General features: G+C 34.1%; 1 protein-coding gene across 1 annotated transcript in view; it reads left to right on the top strand.

Annotated features, from left to right (window-relative positions):
* Positions 1-21,464, top strand: part of LOC149791622 (uncharacterized) — a 63,588-nt gene extending 42,124 nt beyond the window's left edge. The window contains exons 2-4 of the mRNA XM_089969229.1: positions 11,945-12,044; positions 14,389-14,457; positions 20,114-21,464. Coding sequence (XP_089825355.1) covers positions 11,945-12,044; positions 14,389-14,457; positions 20,114-20,268 — 324 coding nt within the window. The 3' untranslated portion in view covers positions 20,269-21,464. The remainder of the gene's footprint in view (positions 1-11,944; positions 12,045-14,388; positions 14,458-20,113) is intronic.
* The last annotated feature ends 980 nt before the right edge of the window (positions 21,465-22,444 follow it).

The raw sequence follows: 22,444 nt of genomic DNA, 5'->3' as shown, positions 1-22,444 counted from the left end.
TGATTTTTTAACACAAGGGAGCAGTCATTTTAGTTAGCAGTGTACTTAAATCATGTAAAATTTCCAAAAGTACAATATCCAAAAGAAATATCATCCACATTACATTAATGTAGCATAGAGATATGCCAACATTCTCTCCACTGTGCATGTTTTAAATGCGAACTACTTCACCTTACATACGTCACTCTCTCAAAAGTACATATTATCTGGTGAGCGCCACCTTTACAGAAATGACTGAGCGTTGTTCCGATCAACCCATTCACTCCACTGACTGCATCAACAGATTTGTGTTAATGTGCTGAGTCTACATCACAATAGCTCGTGACTAGCGACGCGTTTGTTACATTACAGAGAACACGTACCGATTATAACTATTTATTTTTGTTGTAAGAGTGGCATATATAGTATGATTTTACTGATACAATTATTTAGGTTTTCATAAACACATTGAAAGATCAAAACGACCTTTTGAAAAAGTTCCGGAAATAATAGAACGTGACAAATACTGTATGTGTTGAATGCGCTAACAAAATATTGAAAAAATGAAGGGCTAAATTATTTGAAGAGAAGAAATTGGGTGAGAAAAATAATCTATGTTGATTTTTGCTCCATGACATGGAAGCCAGAGCTTAGACGTTATAGAATTTGTGTCCCCGTTTACCTGAGCTTCGCGGGAGGCAAAAAATCAAAACTTTTATATGGTGTCCTTGCCTGAGTGTAAAACCCCAACAACGATTATAAAATGCATATTCACTACTTAAAAGGATATTACTCAACATAAGTATAAATGACGCTATTGTAGCATGCGTATCTCAGAGAGCCAATGAAATTGTCCAGCTACACCAAATTATGACGTCACATTCTCGTCATAATGACGTATTTCATTATTTCATTTTCTTCGCCATTTAAATCACGTTTCCAATTTTGTGAAAGCCTAGTTCAGGCGTTGCAAGGATAACCCATATTTTAACCAAACTTCGTATGACAGGCGAAAGGTCTTGTTGACTATCATGCGTCTTGGTTTGGGTACACCAAGCGGATATGTTTTGTTTAATCCGATCGAAAAGTGTTGACATAATCCTTTATATGATGTATAACAGAAACAATGACAATATAAATAGAATAAATAAATAATAAAAAAACAATAAAGGTCTGAATTTAAATGCCTGTTACGAAATTGAACCCATTATCACCGTCAACATACATAGCACTGACCACTGACCAAAATCGTATAGGTCCTGGTTATCTTCATCTTCTCTTTTCTCCAAGCCCGGGTTTGGGTCTCATTATTGCTAAACTTCGAATCGGGCAATTTGAAGATGGCTATCAACGTATCCGTTAAACTTCTAATCGGGCAATTTGATGACGTCTATCAACATATCCAAGTTACTAAAAGATTAATTAATTCTAAGATTCTGAAGGCTCTTGTGAAATGGATTTGCATGTCCTACTTAATTATTAAGAACGTAATCAAACAGATTTAAGACGTACAGGAGGCGAATGGTTCTTTTTTACAATTCTTTTTTAATTTCTATGTAAATGATATGTATTCATAACATAAACAGTTCCTAAGAATTCATTTTCCCAGTTGTACAAAAAGCTCATATAACGGGATCTTATCAAATGTCTCATTTACTACGATATCGTATTTAGAGAACAATGTTTAGTGAAATGCTTGATAAAGAGTTGGAAGCCTTACTACTCAGATACAGTTAATGAGTGTTTCCTTTTTTTTGGATGTTATCCAATACTAGCGCAGCACTATCTGATTTTGTGAACCACAGATAATAAATATGGTGTCATATTTAGTCAATAAAGAAAACAGCATCAGTATTCAGTGGGTGTGGTAATGAAATTCGATTTCGTCTTAATATAATAGTCTGCAGTCCACTTTCCGCTTTACTTGTTTGAATATAGTAAGGCAAAGAGAATAAATATCGCGCCTTTCAATTATATCATTTTTCTTCTAAACAGGATATCGATAAGTTCAGGTCATGCTGAACAATCTCATACCTCGAGCTACAAAAAGAACGTTTCTAAGCCAAAATAGTGACAAAATGACCCAAGCTACTTTGTCTCTTCATAAATAAAGTTCATGTTGATTCCCATTATTTGATAATAAGAACGGATAAAGAGAACTTTTAAATAATTACAGCAGCATTAAATGTCGAAACAATTATTGAAACAAAAATAACTTTTGTGACAAAGTTCATTGCAACGCATGGGACAATGATTATTATGAGTCTCAGTTGCCACTCACGCTGCTTCCGCCGCAAGGCGAACTTTTCTGCTATCTGGCCATTTTCCGCCCATTGTTGGACATTAGTCCCACGCCGGTAAGCCTGATAGACGCTTATGTATGTTAAGAATCTAATAAAATAGTTAGAAATGCTTGGTCCCTTGGCGCTTTTTTTTTGTTGGTGGGGGTGTGATGAATTTCTAAAGTCAATCTAATATATATCTCGATTGTATTTTGATATAAGTAAAATTCTTTGTAAAAGTGTGTTAGGATTTGCATTTGCAAAACGTAAGGGGTCGGGTGTCCGAGTAGTCTAAAGCGTTTGCCTTTAACGATCACTGCTATCGCACCTCTGTCCACGTGTATTTGAGTGTCAGGCTCAGTAGCTTCCCGTGGGTCAGTGGTTCTTACCGGGGTTTTCCCGGGTTCTTCCTCCACCGTTTATACTGGCTGCCATATACAGCATATCTTGAGCCGAGAAATGGCGTTAAACCCCTAATGAACAACAACAACAACAAAATGTAAAACTGCCCATGGTCATTGGAGAACGTCTGTTGTCAAACTCTTCGATTTCGAATGTCAGTAACTCTTGCATGTTGTCCACAATACCATAATGCCCAAATGGAAGTAGTCGGTTTTAACTTCAGGTTGTCGCTAGGAGAGATGCGACTGAGTCAACATTGTCAATCCAGGCGCACTGTTAAATAAAAATGATATATACTGACGTCCTAAAATTTATTATTATTATTATTATTATTATTATTATTATTAACTGCTCACAACATGTGATAAACATTAAGGAATTTAAGGTGTTTTTTTTTCTCCAAGCTCCGAGTAGTGCGGTAAGGGGGATTTCATACCAATTCGGTTTTTCTAACCAGGAAACCATTGAATCCGCGTGGAAGCCCAAAAATATGCTAATGTTGCGTCATATATATATATATATATATATATATATATATATATATATATATATATATATATATATATATATATATATATGTTAAAAATAACATCGCATTCAAAGTCTTGGAATAAAGCAATTTGAACGATCAAACTGTCATCAGCCCATGGCGCGACAATACGCATATATAAACATTTTTCTCACGACCAGCTGCAGTTGATTCTAGATCAATAATAAATTTCCACACATTAGTCATTAGTATGAAAATAACGACAAAAAGTATTAATAATCCCCGTTTTCTAAATGAATTTAATATGGTACAGATTTTCATCACAATCCTTTCTGCTTTCTGTTCCCCTCTTCCCTCTCATGCATAACGGACAAACTACGCATACATGTGGATTGAGAGAGAAAAGGAATTTGGGCTGGATTAAAAACTTGAAATTGAAATTACACCAAGTAAGCTACACGAATATGGTTCGCCGTAATGGTATGTATGCAATTTCCTTGGGAGTTAACTACAGTGTTTATATAATCAAATATACTAAGTTGCAAACCATGTCGACCTTATAAGGTAAATTTCTCGGTTACGTGGTACACATACTGTGATGTATTTAACGTTTTGTTGTTGTTATTGTTTCTTAAACATACTATAATATTCTAAAAATCGATTATTGTTAATTAATAATGAAGATGTCCAAAGGCTTCCCCCCCCCCTCTCTCTCTGGACCATCGTCGTAGCAAGATACGGGCTAAAACCTATGAAATAACGAGCGTAGATGATTTTCATTTGTGGCATCACACCATGTATCTGAATTTATTATGAAGGATGGTAAAATTTAAGTCAAACTGACCAAAGGATGAGAGAGCGAGCGAGAGAGAGAGAGAGAGAGAGAGAGAGAGAGAGAGAGTTTATGGTCGGTGGTACTGTTATTAAAGCAGAATAATGACTTAGATTAAATGTAAATATATTAAATTATTTTTATTACCTCTTGTTGGTTCGCCTTTTCGGTTAGTTTCTATTCCACATTAATTTCCATGCCCAGGTACGTGAATGGCAGTGTTTATGTGAATGACTTAGCTAACCATGTGTTTGTAGTGCTCTACTTTTATCATTGAAACCATCTTTCATGTTTAAATCATAAGTATATATTGTATTGATTTAATCAATGTGAAGAAAAATAGAAACTAAAAAGAAAACAATCATCTTATTAATATGCAAACGTGATTGTGAATAGCCAGAAAAGGCATAAAACTACATTTTGTAGCGGACACACTCGGATGTGAGTTCATTCACTTGGTCAAGACGCAGCTGCCTTTAGTAAATCTTAACTCCGTTCAAAGGGCAAATGTATGTATTTATATGTGATATAAATAAAATATATGAACAGTATGTACGCTGTATCAATGATATACCACTCGTAGTATAAAGTTTTCATTCAAATGAAACTCGGCAAGCCTCGTTTCCTTTAAAAAAAGAGATGTATACATTTCGTGGTATATCACTGATACAGCGTGTGTGTATATATATATATATATATATATATATATATATATATATATATATATATATATATATATATACAGTATTCCTTTTACACAAATTCTTCTCAATGTAATGTATATGGTGCTTTTGCATGAATTCTTTATCACAGTATAATATATACGGTACTTTTACACGAATTCTTCATTTGTTCTAATAGACCGGATGGTCGGTAAGAGTGAAAACTTTTCATAGCTGCGACTTAAATTTATTAATATTTTCATTTTGTTTTGATGGCTGAATGTAGAGTCTAAAGAAACAAACTGATTTTGATTCGTATATTCACGTTAAAGAGATCAATACACTGCAGTTTGAGCGAAAGACAAACAAATTACTTGCACCGTAGCTCTAAATGAAGTATTCACCGTATCTGCACCAAAATAGGGTTCATTAATAAATATAAACGGTACAATCGTAAAATCTCCAAACTGACTAAATCGAATCTCTTCTTGGCATATTAACTTTCATTTAGCTTGGAATTAACATTTACTTCATCCAGAGCGATCGTTAATGGCTTCAGACGGCTTCTACGGCTAGTTAATCATACAACGATTGCTCATTAATACTGAGTTATTCTCCAAGACACGATTTTACTGATGAGATGAAACATGATCATCGTGACGAGGTGGTGAGGTGATACACAGTCAAAAAGGCAAAAGAAGCTAGAGAAATTCATCAGCTCTTGTACATTGTTCTCATCAGTAACGGCATGGCATTTGTTAGGAACAAAGAGCCAAGAGTCAGTCTAAAAATGCGAAATATGTTAACACAGGACGCGGGCATTAAGCTTTATGAAACTTTGAATTAATTGCCATTTGTTCAGTTTTTATTTCTTCTCATAATCCTAGGCAAAACATTTGCTGTTTGGTTGGTGTCAGCAGTTAGTAGTCTGTAATGTAATATTCACTATTTGAATTTATATATAAACTTTCACCAGGTTTGAAATGTGGTAAATTTGCATAAATAATGCTTCTAAAATAGTTTTGGGGTAGGTTTCAGGATCACAAACAATTTTTTTGGAAAAATCTTTTGGATTTTTTTCAAAATCACAAATAGTGCTTAAGTCTTTCTGGAGTTTTCATGAGCAAACGTAGTGCGTCAGGAATTGTCTTTTGGTGTTTTCATGAGCAAACGTAGTGCGTCTTGAATCGTTTTTTTTTGAGTTTTCTTGATCACAATTAGTGCTTCCGGAATCATCTTTTGGAGTTTTCTTGGACACATGCATGGCTCTAATAGTTGATAACAACAAACATTTTGTTTACAAATTGGATGAGTATATAAATGTCTCAATTTTCATCATAATTATTATGCTATTGAAATAATTAATTATCAGGGCGAGCTTTATGAAACTTAGTCAAAGTGTCCCTCAAACCAAATAGAGTCTTTGAAAGTTTTTTAGCACAGAAGCTGCTGCCATGTAAGAAGGTGTCCACTAAACATGTCCGAATGCCAAGATACTACATGTTAAATGTGCTGGAAAAATCTCTGATTGTTTTGTAAATAAAAGTTATCCATACTTTAAAGAAATGATCGGCAGTATTTTCTATACTTTTTGACGGACCCAGGTCTAGCCAATGATTTAAAAGAGATCGTGAAAAGTTCATACCTGTTTTCACCAACGGCGAGATTTCTTTTATACCAACTTGGAAGGGTTTGATGCATGGACTGCCAATTATATATTAGAAATATTTTCATCTGGCTGTTTGATGATATTGTTTCCAGCTTTATTTTGAGACATTAACTTTTACTATTAAACGGCGGCCTTTACTAAACCTTAAATGGTTGTAATATGAGAAATATTTTTGTACAATTCACCCGACTTTAATCACACGTTTTTCTAAAAGTCTTTACAGCTAAAAGACGGATTGATACATATTTTGGATTAGGTGCATGTTTAGAAAAAAGTATTGGATCTAATGTATGTAACACCTCAACGAATCTACAAAGATGCATGCGTAAGGTAAAGGAGGAAGAATTACAGAATGAAAACCTAACGCATATGTCAACATCTGTCTTCATGCTCCAATACACTCATTGTGTATAATAAAGCTAATCAGATGTAATAGTGGCACTACTAAGTTGTTGATGAGTGCATATTGTTTTCGAAATGTCGGGTGGCAGTGGTGGCGAGCAGTGAAGGCAATAATATTGTAATACCTCATAATTTTGTTCTTTTATTTTCGCTGCTTCTTTCCTTGCTCAATTATTTTGCTATTCAACTTGATCTCTTCAGATATTGTCACCCCTGCTTCCCCCTTTAAGCTCTCCCTGACAATTATTTTTTTGTCTGAGCGATTTGTTCTCGTTCATGCGTGCTCCACATCCTTTGACAGAGAAACAAAAGCATAAAAAAACAAAGGTCCATTGAATGGAACAAATTCAGAGTGATCCTGTACAAATCAAAATCAACGATGAAATGCACATGTATATTTTGTTCTCGTTTTCTAATTTGTACGTATCTGGTGGACTCGATACTTGTAATAAATCTCTACAAGTGATTCGTCTATTTGGATATCTACACTCATTTTCAGTGTCGAAAAAGAATATATTAAATAATAGTTAATAAAATAACCTAAATGACTTATTAAATGTCGTCACATTGTGGCTTTGTCAGGGAAACTTAAGAAACAAGGAAAAAAGGAAGTGTCACCAGTTCTTGATATGATTCGTCAGTTAAATTTTTTTGTAACTATATAGTGAATTCATTACATCATAATGACATCTAAATCGTGCATAGTTACAATGGTCGTCAACTCTATAGTGATTCAATTACTTCTAAATCTTATCCAAATCAAGAATCTGGTTACAAGTTTGTAATCTCTATAGTGAATTAATTGCTTTGTAATGTTATCCAAGCCATGTACATAGTTACAAGCGGTGAATTTTCCTCTTTATTTGCAAGACACATTATTCGACGAAAAACATTTCCATACATAGCAAAAAAGCATTTGTGTACATGTTAAATTTTAAAGGTCTAAATAATGTTAGACATATCTCGAATACTCCATGAAAGCATTAAGTAAAATAATTACATATCGATACGAATTGTTTGCATTTGTTTAGGAAATAATGTCCCCATAACCGTTACAGCCAAAAAGAACATAAAAAGCTATATATCAAGCTGTGACGGCTTCATAGTGGCAAAGCCATGATGAACGCATCATACCGATAACAAGGTACACGTTCCCCACAAAATTGCAAGCCACTGGCAAGAAAATGAATATAATAGAGATCCTGGAAATGAATCCAATATTTAAGCTTTCAAAGAATCTGCTGCCTGAAATATTAAATATTCATGTTTTTGCTAATTTTCTCCTTTCCCACTCATTTTTCAATTTCAGATATGCCAAGTAATTCCAGCAATATGTTGTATTATAGCATTAAATGCTATTATGCTTCCTATGTTGAATTCAAAGGCACGCACGTATCTTGCACGGGTTATCATTAACCGATGATCGTTCTATCTGAATAAATAACTGATCGCTTAGCATGATTGATGAGCATTTTAAGGCGGGTTATTTTTGCTATTAGTGATCTTTTCAAATTTCCAACATTTGTAGATTGGGTTATCTATGTTATGAGCCCGCGAGTCATTAATTTCAACGGAACACATACAGTGGTATAGCAATCATGGAATAAAAACATTACATTTTACTTTTGGACATTAATGGAATACAAGTTGGCTCTTTGATCGTTTGGAAACAAAATAGAGAAACCAGAGAACTATATTAATCAGACAATGTTTAACGTCACATTGATTTAAAGAATGAATATAAAATCTAATGAAGACAGAGAGGTATCGACATTTTACCATATAGATAATCTTGTCAGATTATATTGGAAACAGTCTGTCATAGTATTTTGAACGCATTTTATTGTCGTTTTATTAATCAACATGGGAATGAACACGAGTAAACCAACTTTTCTAGATCATTTCACAAAACATACAAAGATGATCCGAATATGTCATTTAATCCCCCCCCCCCAACCTGATCATATCTAAACACTTGGTCAAATCACATGTATGGAAAATATATTGCCTTTCAAAGCAAAACACAATTTAAAAAAGCATAACAGCAAGATTTAGGTGGATAATTAAGAGAATCCAGAATTAATAGATGAGAGGGGGCGGTAGAGAAGGTTCACTGGTTAAAGCAACGTAAGGTCGATTTTGTTTATTTGATAATTTAGTAATTAATATATAATTGTAAGTATAAGAACGTAAAGTTTCGTGGATATATTTCTGAACATTTATGACTATTGTAGAGTTTGTTTCGACCCTTAGTGTTTGACATCACCTTTCAATAATAAGTCTAGTGTTGCATAAGGGGTGAGGTTTATGTTGACTGAAGGAGCTTGGATATTTGAGTTTTTAACAAGTGGCAGCACAAAACAAAATTGTGTAAAACATTTCCTTTATCATAACCAATACATGAATCAAAACGTCACGTACGTACACTCTAAGAAAGTCGGATTTGAAAAGGTAACATTCATTTTCAAATTAAGTGTGTATGACATTAAAGTAACTTTTGCCAATACCATAAAAGGGTGGTGAAACAACAGATGGATTAAGGAAAGAGTTGGAAAAAAACTCAAAACAAACAAACTGAAGACTGACTTAGACTGGTGTGATGCTTTAATAGTTTTGTAGTCGATACTTCGATGCCTCGTATCACCTTTGTAGAAAAATATCGCCTAAATAGATTAATTTACAATTTTTAGTCGAACACATAATGCAAGATTTTTCTTGTGTTATACAGCAAAATCAATGTAAACAACTGTCTGTGGTTTGTGGTTTAGATTTTTTTAAACGTAGCTTTAACAATTTTCCAGTCATATCGCTACGATATCTGCAGTGTGGCAGTTTAAAGTGATATCTAGCACTGGGGCATCATGCTGCAGTCATGTAGCATGATGTCCCACCCAGTCACATTATCCTGACACCAGGCCGACCAGTCCTAACACTAACCTCTTAACGCAGAGCGCCTAGCGAGGCAGTTGTTAGTACCATTTTTAGAAGTCTTTGGTATGACTCTGCCGGAGTTCAAACCCACGACCTCCCGCATCCGGGGCGGACGCTCTAACCACTAGGCTACCGGAGTGGTCGAATATATGTATAGTGTGTACGCCGTATTAATGATATACCACGAGATGTTTCAATTTTTGCATTAAAAGGAAACGAGGCTTGCCGAGTTTCCTTATAATGAAAAATTTATACTACGAGCGCTACATGATTGATACAGCGTACATACTGTACATATATTTTATTTATATCACATATAAACACATACCTTTGCCCTTTGAACGGAGTTAAGATTTACTATAGGCAGTTGTGTATTGACCGAGCGAATGAACTCCTCACATCCCCGAGTGTGTCCGCTGCAAAATGTGCATTTACGCCTTTTGTGGCTATTCACAATCACGTTTGCATATTTTGATAAGTTACTTGTTTTTTTTTTACTTTCTGTTCTTCTTCACATTGATTAAATCAATATAATACAACATGTATGATTTAAACAGTAAATATGTGTTTAATGATAAAAGTAGAGCAGTTCAAACACATGGTTAGCTAAGCCATTCACACGAAAGCTTAGCCATTCACGTACCGGCGCATGGAAATTAAAGTGGACTAAAAACTAAGCGAAATGATGAATTTAATACATTTTAATATATTTACAGTTGATGTAAGTCATTATTCTGTTTTAGTAACAGTACCACCGACCATAAATTCTCTTTCTGATAGATTTTACTTTAAAACTCTCTCTCTCTCTCTCTCTCTCTCATCCTTTGGTCGGTAACCATCATTCATACGTCCATAGACATCGTGGGATGGCACAAACGAAAATCCTCTACGCTCGTCATTTCATAGATTTTAGACCGTATCTTGCTACGATGGTCCAGAGAGAGAGAGAGAGAGAGAGAGAGAGAGAGAGAGAGAGAGAGAGAGGCCTTTGGGACATTTCCATTTTTAATTAATAATAATCGATTTTTAGAACATTATAGTATGTTTAAGATGCAATAACAACAACAAAACAAATACATCACAATATGTGTACCACGTAACTGAGAAATTTACCATATTAATGTTTGCAGGTTTGCATCATTGATAAACACTGTAAAATAAATCCCAAGGAAAGTGCACACATGTCGGTACGACGAACCATATTCTTGTAGGTTACCTGGTGTAATTTCTAATTCAAGGTTTTAATCCAGCCCCAGTTCCTTCTCTCCCTCACTCCACATTTCTACCTAGTTTGTCCGTTATACACGAGAGGGTAGGTGGAACAGAAAGCAGAAAGGATTGTGATGAAAATGTGTACCATATTAAATTCATTTAATCGTTATTTTCATATGTCACTAATGATTAATGTGTGGAAATTGATCATTGATCTAGAATCAAATGCAGACGCTCGCGAGAATATTTGTATATGCGTATTATTGCGTCATGGGCAGACCACAATGTGATATACCAAAATTATTGGTATATCAAATTGATCTATGCCAACACTTTAAATGTCATGTTATTTTTAGTGTATGTGATATATATATATATATATATATATATATATATATATATATATATATATATATATATTATATATATATATATATATATATATATGTGTTTCTGCAGTCTCTTCTTCCACGCAAGATCGGATTAAACATCATGAAGAAAGACACTTATATTTTTTTCAAGGCTGTACATATGTGTAAAGCGATGCCGAGGAATAGGGTATCCTTTGAATTGGTCTTTTGAATAAAGTGTCATCGTTTAACTATTCGAAAATAAAAATAGAAACAGGCTTTAAATGATTCTGTTCGAAAGTCTGACTCTTTAATAATATCAAACAAAATCTTATGTTGAATATTAAAAGACATCCTCGTTTGTTTTAATTGTGAACTTGAATATCTAAGTATTCAATTTGAGAATGCCAATAAAGTATTTACCTTGTATGTGTCGGGGGCCCCGAGTGGCCGAGTGGTCTAAAGCGCTCTCCGTTACGGATCACTGCCATCTCACATCTGTCTGCGTGAGTTCGAGTCTAGGATTCGGCTAATGTGGGTATGTGAGAAAGCTTGCCAGTAGCTTCTCGTGGGTCGGTGGTTCTTCCCGGGGTTTTCCTGGGTTCTTCCTCCACCATTAATACTGGCCGCCATGTATAGCCTATCGCGTGCTGAAAAATGACGTTAAACCCCACAATAACAATAACAATAACCTTGTATGTGTCGATTCATTCATCCTTTGTTATGCTTTCAGTGCGTGGCTGACGGCTACATGTGCCTCAAGACGGACCAGTGTTGTGGTAAGAAGAGCATATGTGTAGTCAAGAAGGAACCGAATCAAGAGAACACAGTCAGTAAGTAAAGTCTAACCACTGCTTTTGTCAATTAATCACAAACTAAATCCATCTATTCGACACATGTATATGATATAGGAAATCTAAAGAAATCTTACTGAATGAAGAGTACCAATCGTCCAATATGACAGGACGTACACGGTAATGATGATCGTAGGAATCTAATCAAACGCCGTAGATTGTACTTTACCTGTCTAGTCTCCTAAGTACCGCGAAAAAGTGGTTGTATTAACTTTGTATGTTTTCTGGGCGCCGCGACTGGGTGATCCTCTTAGTATAGACCTTCACCCGCATTACTAGTTAATGCAGTACACATCATTTGTTGATTTCCACCGTACAGCAATAATAAATCTAATTCAAACAAATACATTGTAACTGAATCTCAAGTTAAAAACCACAAAAAGAAGAGAATAACAGCCGAACAAGATCAACAACCACAATAGTAATACTAATTATAATGAAGCGGAAACTTCCTCGGCTACACTACCCCGATCTCGCATTCTCTGGTTCATTAGGATATGTCTTTCTACTTAGGTTATATCTATGTAAGGGAGTAATGTTGCATTACTCCAAGCACTGGCCTAAGGAGAACTACTCCTAAGACTATATATATATATATATATATATATATATATATATATATATATATATATATATATATATATATATTATTATTATTACGAGGACGAGGATGTATATTAAAATCCATATGGTTGACGAATATAGGGACATTGATTACCACTAATAGTACTATAACTATTCCCACCCTAGCGCTAAACAAGCATATCAAAAATTCACTCCAGACTGGGTTACTGGGTTTCTGCTTGGTATCGAACCTAGGACGTCTGAATGCGAGATAAGACAACTATCGCCTGCCTGCACGTTCAAACGCCCATACTACCACGGCCACCTCCACATCACCAAAAATGATGTTTTGGTATCCGTTCATATACGGCGCTAGAACGTGCAGACACTCTCGAAACTTAGATATATACATTATTGTATTTGGGGTGATACTTCACTGAATCTGTCTGAGGACTGACGCTCCAGCGTTTAGTAGATCTCTGTCCCGGCTGAATACCGTCTTATTCCTTGCTTCTTGTTGCCGACTGGCTCGTTTGCTGAGTCGTCCTCCTGGGTCGTCCGTTGGTAGCCGACTAGTTCGTCCTTCTGGGTAGCGGACTGGGTAGCTGAGACGTCGACTGGGTCACTGACAGGGTCGCAGAATGGGTCGTCGACTATGTCGTCGAGTGAGTCGATGAGTCATCGACCCGGTCGTCCTTCTGGATTGCCGACTGTGTCGTTGATAAGGTTGTGGTCGCGTATCGTTATTCGCTCAAGGCCGAGAGAGAGAGAGAGAGAGAGAGAGAGAGAGACAGACAGATGAACAGTGCGAAATGATGAGAGAAGAGATACACTCAAATAAAAGTTACGTGAACCTAAGACGCTAGATGGCGCTACATAGCCCGCTAACATCTGAAATCAGACATAAACATCAACGAAATGAAAATTAGCTGATACGAAAAGAAAATTACTGACCATGGGAATTTCTCACCACACAGATAATAATAATGATAACAACAACAACAACAACAACAAAAATAATAATAATAATAATAATAATATTTATTATTATTATTATTATTATTATTATTATTATTATTATTATTATTATTATTATTATCTGGAGTAAAAATTTTGAATATAGATAAATGCCACAAATCTTTATCTGACCATGAATAGTAGAAGATAGAGCACGTTCAGATAAAAAGATAATGAAATACACATATTACTGATATTAAAATAGAACTAAGATTAAAATGAAAGTAGTGTTGAATCAAAATGGCCTTTTTCTCTTCAGTAGCAATCATCAGGTAGTTGCATTATGGACTAAAACGAAATACCTATTAAACCCAAGAACTATGAATATCTTTCTGCAGTTTTTCGGCAATATTGTTATTCTGAATAACGCAATTAATAGTTTGGAAGAACAAAAACAACACGGTAAATGTTAAAGCGACTGGAGACAGAAATACAATGCTGGAGACCGAGTTTGCTGGGAGTAGTTCATTCGCTGAAAGGGGGTGGGGGAAGAGGGATAAAACATTCCGTCAAAAGGGGTGGGTAAACGGATTCACTGATACAAAAATTGTGTGGCATATAACTAAACTCAAAGAGACAGCAGTCATGTGGCAATCTCTCTCTCTCTCTCTCTTTCTATATATATATATATATATATATATATATATATATATATATATATATATATATATATATATATATATATATATATATATATTAAAATCAGACTTACCTTAGAAAAGTTTATCTATTTTAATTCCAGGTAGTTCGCTAGGAATCTGCATGAATATTTACAAATACCCAAAAGGAGCTGTTGGTCAAAAAGAGGAAGGTAAGGACCAGTTATGCAAATGTTTTCCACACGTCATAACTGTAAAAATTTAGTTTCGGATTAATAAATATCACACCAAGGAAGAAATGAATTATAGTCTGATAATACAAATCCGTTTGTTTGTACCCCCCTACCGATTTAAATAATGGAAACCTTTAAAGTGCAAGGAACTTAGTCAATTCATTCATTGATTTATAGTTTCTAACCTGACTCTGAGTAGAGTGGCCCTAACACCGTCATCTTGTGCGCGTTTCATGCTTAACGTAAGTTTTCAGTGTAATAGACGGACATGCTCGGATCCATTTCCAGTTTCTGGACAAGTCCATTTTTAGCAAAGGGGTGCATAACGACTATATATGTACTTATATAAGTCGTCTGCTTCCGATATTTACAATGTCGAATCAAGCAAAGGAAAATACTGATAACTACAAATTTGCTGTTCATGTGGATTTAACAAGCAGTTTAATTTCTATGTTCATATATGCAGAGGGATATAATTCCAACCTCTAAACTTTTTGTAATTTACGCAATTATTCAGCAGTTGCCGAACAGGATGAACTACGTCATTACGTTGTCTGATGGAAGTAAACTAGCCTATAGTGTATGCAATATGGTGCCGTGTTAGTATGGAAAGTCCGTTAAGCATGAAATGGTGCTTGGATGCCACCATTACTGCCATTCTGATCTCAGTCAGTTAGAAATTATAAATCAATGATTCAGTTGACTTGGTTCTGTGCACCTTTTATCACATTAAATGTTCTCGTTTTTGAAATCGTAGGGGGCTACAAACAAACGGGGATGTAGAGTCAGACTATAGAAAATCATACAGGTTTTCATAGATGATGTATATTCTACGTGGTAATTATCAAGAGTTTGACCATTGGTAAAGTCATCACATATCTAAAAGATGTACAACGTCAGCTAGTAATATTATGTATGATTGCTGACTGTTACTGAAGGCTACATTTTCAAATCCCCTCATATATCTGGAGTATACAAACAACAAAAGAATCTGTAATTAGCATATTATTCTTTGGTTCATTTATGTTCGGTTTTAGGAGCTTTCGAATTGTTTATAAATATTTTCCTCTTTACGTTGTCTTATATGTTTGTCATGCATTTCATGTTTTGTTATGGCAGTATTGTAAGGGAAAGCAATTCAACAAAGTCATATAATTATTCGGACCTGAACACTTACTGTCAAACGGCAAGGAGATATAAAAGAAACGTAAGGTGCTGTTTGCAAGAAAGACGCAAAAGAAACATACACTTTCTAGAGAAATGAAAGAGGGTTGGAAGCTTATTATAGTGGCGACATTACAGCAGCTTAGGGGGTAGGGGTATTATTTCATTCAAGATTTCCATGAATTATTCAAAATGTGGTTGAAATTAAAGTAGTTAGAATATTACACACCAGAGTAAAAGCGGACGTAAAGCTTATAAATGTGCATCCTAGCAAGCTATCTTTCGTAAAGTTGAAGAACATGTACCATAACATGTCATTATTGATTGTCAGTGATTTTAATGTAGGTCTAATCAAGTAATTGATAAGCAAATGGAACATTTGAAAGACCTCAAGTTTTCAGTAGAATGGGCAACCGTTTGTCACTTACTGGTTCGTTAAATACTATTTGTGAGACATTATGCATAGATACATAGACTGTTCTGACCATTCCACTGTGTTTGGAGATACAGAATTGTATGACAGTAAGAGAGGACCAGGTTACTTCAGGTTAAATAACGTTGCTTTGAAATAATAAATACCAAGGAACTAATTAGAGATAATACTGATATGATGATAGAATTAAACGAAGATGCATAACTAAGTATTAGGCGGAAAATTTAAAAAAATACGATCAGAAACAAAACTATCTTATGTGCAACGAAGGAAAAGAAGAAACGTGGAGAATTAGGTCAGAACATGGAATCAGAAATAGGTACTCAAACAAATCAACTTAAAAAAAAACCAAATCGACTGGATATTAAAACTAAATCGGTCACAAGCGCCCATAAAACGTAATGAGATGTGCTATAAAAATAATCGCAGGTATGAAACTAAAATCTAAAGTTAGTTTAGTTGAAGGGGAGAAGAAAATACAAAATCAGTTTCTAATTTGAAGAAACAAACTTTCGAATGTAAAGTTTTACGAATAACCATAGTTGACAGCACTGAAATTAAAGATCAAAGTGTAATACCGCTTAACCAAAAGGATTCGTTCGAAGATGTTCATAAAGTAAAATATATACTGTGGAATGTGTTGTTTTCGTTAAATTATGGAAAAAGCTTATAAAGAAAACATAACATGTGAGGCACCATTAAGGAAAGATGAATGTACAAAAGCATTAAAAAGAACATGCAGAATAATAAAATTCCATGGTCTGATGCGAATCGTACAAAATCTTTAGGCCACGTGCAAAGCTTGTTTTGTAGAATAAGCTTTTACATTATTACGAATTATAATATTAAAATCTATCAAAATAGACACACTCAGTTTACTTAGCACTGATGATAAGATATCAAGCAAAGCAACAGCATCAAGAATAAAACACATTTTACCAAAATGTTGTCATGAAAGCCAAACTGAATTGCTAAAAGATGGCTCTATTGCAGAAAATACAAGAATATTACTTGATGTCACTGAGGATGCAAAATAATCACATACACACTAGTATTTTGCAGACTTTTGCAATGCTTTTGACAGTTTAGATCACTCAAGTATGTTTAAAGTTTAATCAATTTTGGTACAGAATTATACAAATTAAGTTTCGATAAAAGTAGAGTATCAAACAATGGATATCTATCTAAATTGTCTGCACTAAACAGAATGTTTGACAAGGATGTCTTTTATCCCCATATCTATCTGTACTTTGAATATAACATTTTTCTTATGTGCCTTGCACGAAAGAATCAGTAATAGGTTATCAAAGCACAGAACATGAAATAAAAATAGTATTTTGCCAATAATGCTGCCGTTTTATTTGATAGTTGATAGCAAGTTTCCATGAACTACAAACGCCCTCTTGATGATTACGACACTATTTCAGGACTGTCATTAAAATACGACAAATCCATTACTTCTGAATAAAACAATTTTGGAATAAGCTCCTAACCAAACTTTATTAAAAATCAGATCAGCAAAAAACCAGTAAATCTAATTTGTATCCTAAATGAAACAAATTATTTTCCTATTTGGAAAAATGCTACGTAAGGAATTTAAGTATCTCAATGAGAACAACGGTTTAAAAAGCTTCACTATGCTAAACTTGATATTGTCATTAACTACTTTACACAACCGCAAAACGGAAACTCTTAAAAAACAAATCATAATTCCAAAATATTTATGGAAAGGAAAAATGTCGACATATCTGTTAAAATGTGACTTTACCATCTGTGGGTGAAGGGGGGGGGGGGTATTGACAACGACACTTTCATGTATTCCTTGAAAGGTGGCTGGATTATGCATTTTTTAAATAAGGAAACTGGAATGCAGTTAAACACAGAAACTGGACTTTGGAAAACGGGCATAAAAAATTATAAACAGATTTATTTTATTTTTAAATACTTTTAAATAACTCATTAATCCTTCATAACAAATGCATCTCATTATGAAAAAAATACATTGTTCTTCTAACTTCAGTTCCAAGATGTTGGATTACTATGATAAAAGAATATATAAAAAATTCAGTGGAGTTGAATATCTGAAGAAAAAAATGGTTTTAAAAGTATAAAGCAAGTCTGGCAGTTACATTTATGAGAAAGAAAGAAAAACAATGAAAGTGAAGTAGGCTTAGGAGTTTATACAAAAACGAAGCTTTTTGATAATCATGAATTAGATTATAGAAGACGCAACATAAACTTAGACAATCTCAATACAGACACAAAAAATAGTATCAAGTAATACAGTTCTTTTTAAAAAAAATAGTACCTTCTTTACTGCGTGATTTTTAAAAAATATTATGAATGAAGATTTTGTATTGCATCTATTTCAGGGATATGAATTTATACAGAATTATGGAAAAATTTAACTGACTTTTTAAATGAAGAATATCGGTCATATTGAGTTTTGTTTTATAAATATTTTATAATGACATATTGAAATAAATTGATATCGCAAGTGGCGATATGATTTTTCTCGCGACAGGGGTGACATCATTTCGGGAACTAATTTTTTCCCATTAATGGAAATATATCTGATGTATGTTATTTAAGCCTGCATTTCCATATTTTGATCTATTTCATATTTCTTCTTCTGCTCCTTTTCTCTCTGTTTCAGGATGATCAGATCTTGATATATTTCAAGAATGTTGACTTTCTAGTATACGTTTTGTTTTATCAATGAGGAGGCGTCATTAATAAATACAAAAAATCGAACTTCAAATAGCAAAACTTTGCTGTATATTTTCCCACATTAATCATAATTGTAACTCTGCACACACACACACACACACACACACACACACACACACACATATATATATATATATATATATATATATATATATATATATATATATATATATATATATATATATATATAGTTGAAATATTATGCAAATATTGCTTTTATTGTTATATGCCTTTGCATGCTGTTTACATTATGTGCACATTGTTCACTTTTTTCTTCTATGTTTTTATTTAATATCTTTAAAATCTGATTTAATGCAAGTTTCATTTTAATTTACATGAAATCGATGCGTGAGTGAATATAATCATATATAATCATATCAGGTCTTCTTATTTTCTTACACACTTTGAACTGTATGAGAGCAGAGTGGATTCGATAATTCGCAAGAGGGACATGCATTTAATAAACTTTGGTTTTTTAAATTCCTTGTGTCCCTTCAAATTTTAGTCTGACTCAGTTTAACTCCCCATTTACTTCGAAGACTAACAATGCACAGGGATGATGTTCAGCACAGTTTGTAATCATTATACATGCTAATCTTACCGTCAAAAACAAACCAGATTATACAGTAGAAACATAAATTCATTTTGTGTAGATGTTCATTAATTAGATACAGTTCTTATAATACATAAGTCGTGGCTCCATGAAGCTGGCATTAATAATACTAAGCATTTCTTAGCATTAAAGTAACCGATTATCTTTCGGGAAAAATATGAAGTCACGAAAATTAAAATATGCACAGGATGTTTACTTACCTCGCCATTCACCTATGCCAATTACACATATTAAAGTTTGGGGTGGGAAGTTGCGGTGTAACCCAAAAAGTGTTTCAGTTTTAATTGCTAGTACAGAGTTTTGGTGAACGTGTTTATGATGAAAATAATGGGATTCATTGTGAAATTAAGCTGTCCAACAGCAAAGAAAAAATATGTGAGTAGTAATTTTAGGCCTAACAAAATTTCTACTCACAGCTGCAAAAAACAGTAACGGAAAACCGATCGCTGCAATGGCGTATTCAGGACAACATACACCTAAACCTTTCTGAAAAAAATCTTGAAAAGTTATTTGTGCAAAAAATTAAAAAAGCAGAAGTACATGCTTAATTCATGCCCTTTTCAAAAGTTTTAAAATATGTGCACTGAACACTTAGATGGGAAATGCAGTTAAACACAGAACTATATGATGCATATTTTTTTTAAAAAAATATAGTTTCCTGTGAATAATTCATGAATTTAAGATTTCTGTTCCAGGAGAACGTTGTGACACCAGCTATGAGTGTGCCAGCGGATGCTGTCGTCACATCCAGCGTCATAGATATGGCAGCATGCAGCTCTGCGGCGAACCTGGCCACTACACATGCATTTTTAAAGAGTACAGCTTGAACGACATCGATAATAATTACTAGCATGCATGATTTGATCATCACACATCATATTAAGGCTTCAAGTGGGGAAATAAATCTTATGTTTGAAGGTATTCTTTAAAACGTCATAAGCACGTGTATGGGACAATTTAGAAAACATTCAACATTCATATAGATGGATTATGCACATTTTAATAAACTAGATTAACAATTCAACCTGTCGGTGTTCTTTGACGTTTGGTAACTGTACTTCTGCATGAACTACTTGCATTGTTCATTTCATAGCGTTCTTCTTTGATTAAACAAATTTCTTAAACGCTCATATTTTGTGTGCTCATACCAGTTTGTGTCCCACTGCTTACATTTAAATTTTGTTACATTGGTAGTGTAGTCCACTATTATCTGAGAAATATACTACGACTGCACCATGCAAACGATTATGAGAAATATCTCAACCGGCTTGAAAAGTATTTCAAGTTTTTCTGTTGTTTTTCTAATAAACTTAAAATGTATATCTAGAACCATAAAATACCACAATATCATTATCAAGTAAGAGATCAACTACAGTCAGTATCTTGTTAATTCTGGCGGTTCAACTTGCTTAAGTCAACCATATTCCTTAGTCATATCTTGCCAAACATAAATAAAAGTGCATGTGCACATTTAGAAGAAATGAGAGAGAGAAAGAGAGAGAGAGAGAACAAACATTATCAGGCATACCCATCCACAAACAAAACAAACATTGATTTACATTTCTGATACAAAACCATATCAAATTAGAAGGGGGGGGGAGGAGCATTTAAGAATGAGACATGTCTAGTCCGTCTATGACCGCACATTCGTCATTCTAGCGTGGTAAGAAGTATTCACACACACACATACACACACGCACACATATTTATAAGCGATCGAAATGTCACTGATAAATGTATGCAATATTTACTAGTAGACGACTGAACAAAATAAAATAAATATAAAAAATAATTATGCTTTGGAGATAAAAAGATCTGTAGCAAATCTGACTATAAAATCGTCCGGTTGCCTAGGATAAGAAAGTATATTCCTAAGTATGAGATGTAATTTGATGATATATTGTAGAACCCAAGATGAAAATGACAAAAGCATATTTCAAAAGAGCAAAAGATCCACTTATTGTCTATGTTGTCATCTATCTCTGACTGTACTTTCATATCAAATAAATGATCGTTTTTTGTTTTTACAAATAAAGCAGAACTTTACATGTGTTTTATTGTTATTTGTGCACTCGAAAAAAGATATAAAAAAACGTTACACTAATCTATTTCAATCACTCTGCTGTCCCATTGGAGTAAAACAAAATGACAGCAATGACGATGACGATGATTATTACGATAATGATGATACTGATAATCAAATAGTTGCCCAGGTCAAAGGATGTACACCTTATGGTACAGTTGTATAGCAACAAAGTTAAGTTGTTCCAAATAGGCATATAGGTGGAAGAATGATTAGCATTCGTCTTTCAACTAATGAAAAAAAAAAAAACTGACGAACATTTAAACTATTATAAAATGTGCTAACTGTAAAGAAAACCATTATCCTAGATCGGCAGAATGCAGATTTGCAATAAAAGAGAAACAAATAGTGGACTTAATGAACGAAAACACCTCACCTAAAATTCTGCCAAAAACATTATTTGTAAAAACAACCCCAACAAACCAAAATCTACCTCTGAAACAATCAATGAGCACCAAAACTCTCCACGCAGAATCAGAAGGGAAAACATTGCACCACAAAACATACCCTCGAATCAGGAAACAAAAGAACCAAAAACTACAACCCACATTGCAACAAACCACGACCACCCTGATAACACTCCAGATACAAACAAAACTGTCACCCCAAACATCCCTAAACCTAACACACACCCCAACACAGAATTAATACAGGAAGTAATGAACCTAACAACAGGAACCCTAATGCAAGATCTCAGTAGCATAATGAGAACCCTCAAAACCATTTTCACCATACTAGCTGATTGGACCACAAGACTAACAGATAAAGACGTCAAAAATGAATAGTACAAAAAATAATAAAATCACCATCTGGCAATGGAACTGCAGAGGAATCTTTAAAAACCTATCAGAACTGCAGAACAAGCTGAATAATACAGCCGTAAAACCAGATGTAATCTGCCTACAGGAAACCCTCATAACACAAGAACACAAACGCCTGCCCA

The sequence above is a fragment of the Sinohyriopsis cumingii genome, chromosome 9, assembly GCF_028554795.1.
Source record: "Sinohyriopsis cumingii isolate HCF-2022 chromosome 9, ASM2855479v2, whole genome shotgun sequence".
Taxonomy (NCBI): Eukaryota; Metazoa; Mollusca; class Bivalvia; order Unionida; family Unionidae; genus Sinohyriopsis; species Sinohyriopsis cumingii.
This window is presented reverse-complemented; position numbering and strand designations above follow the sequence as displayed.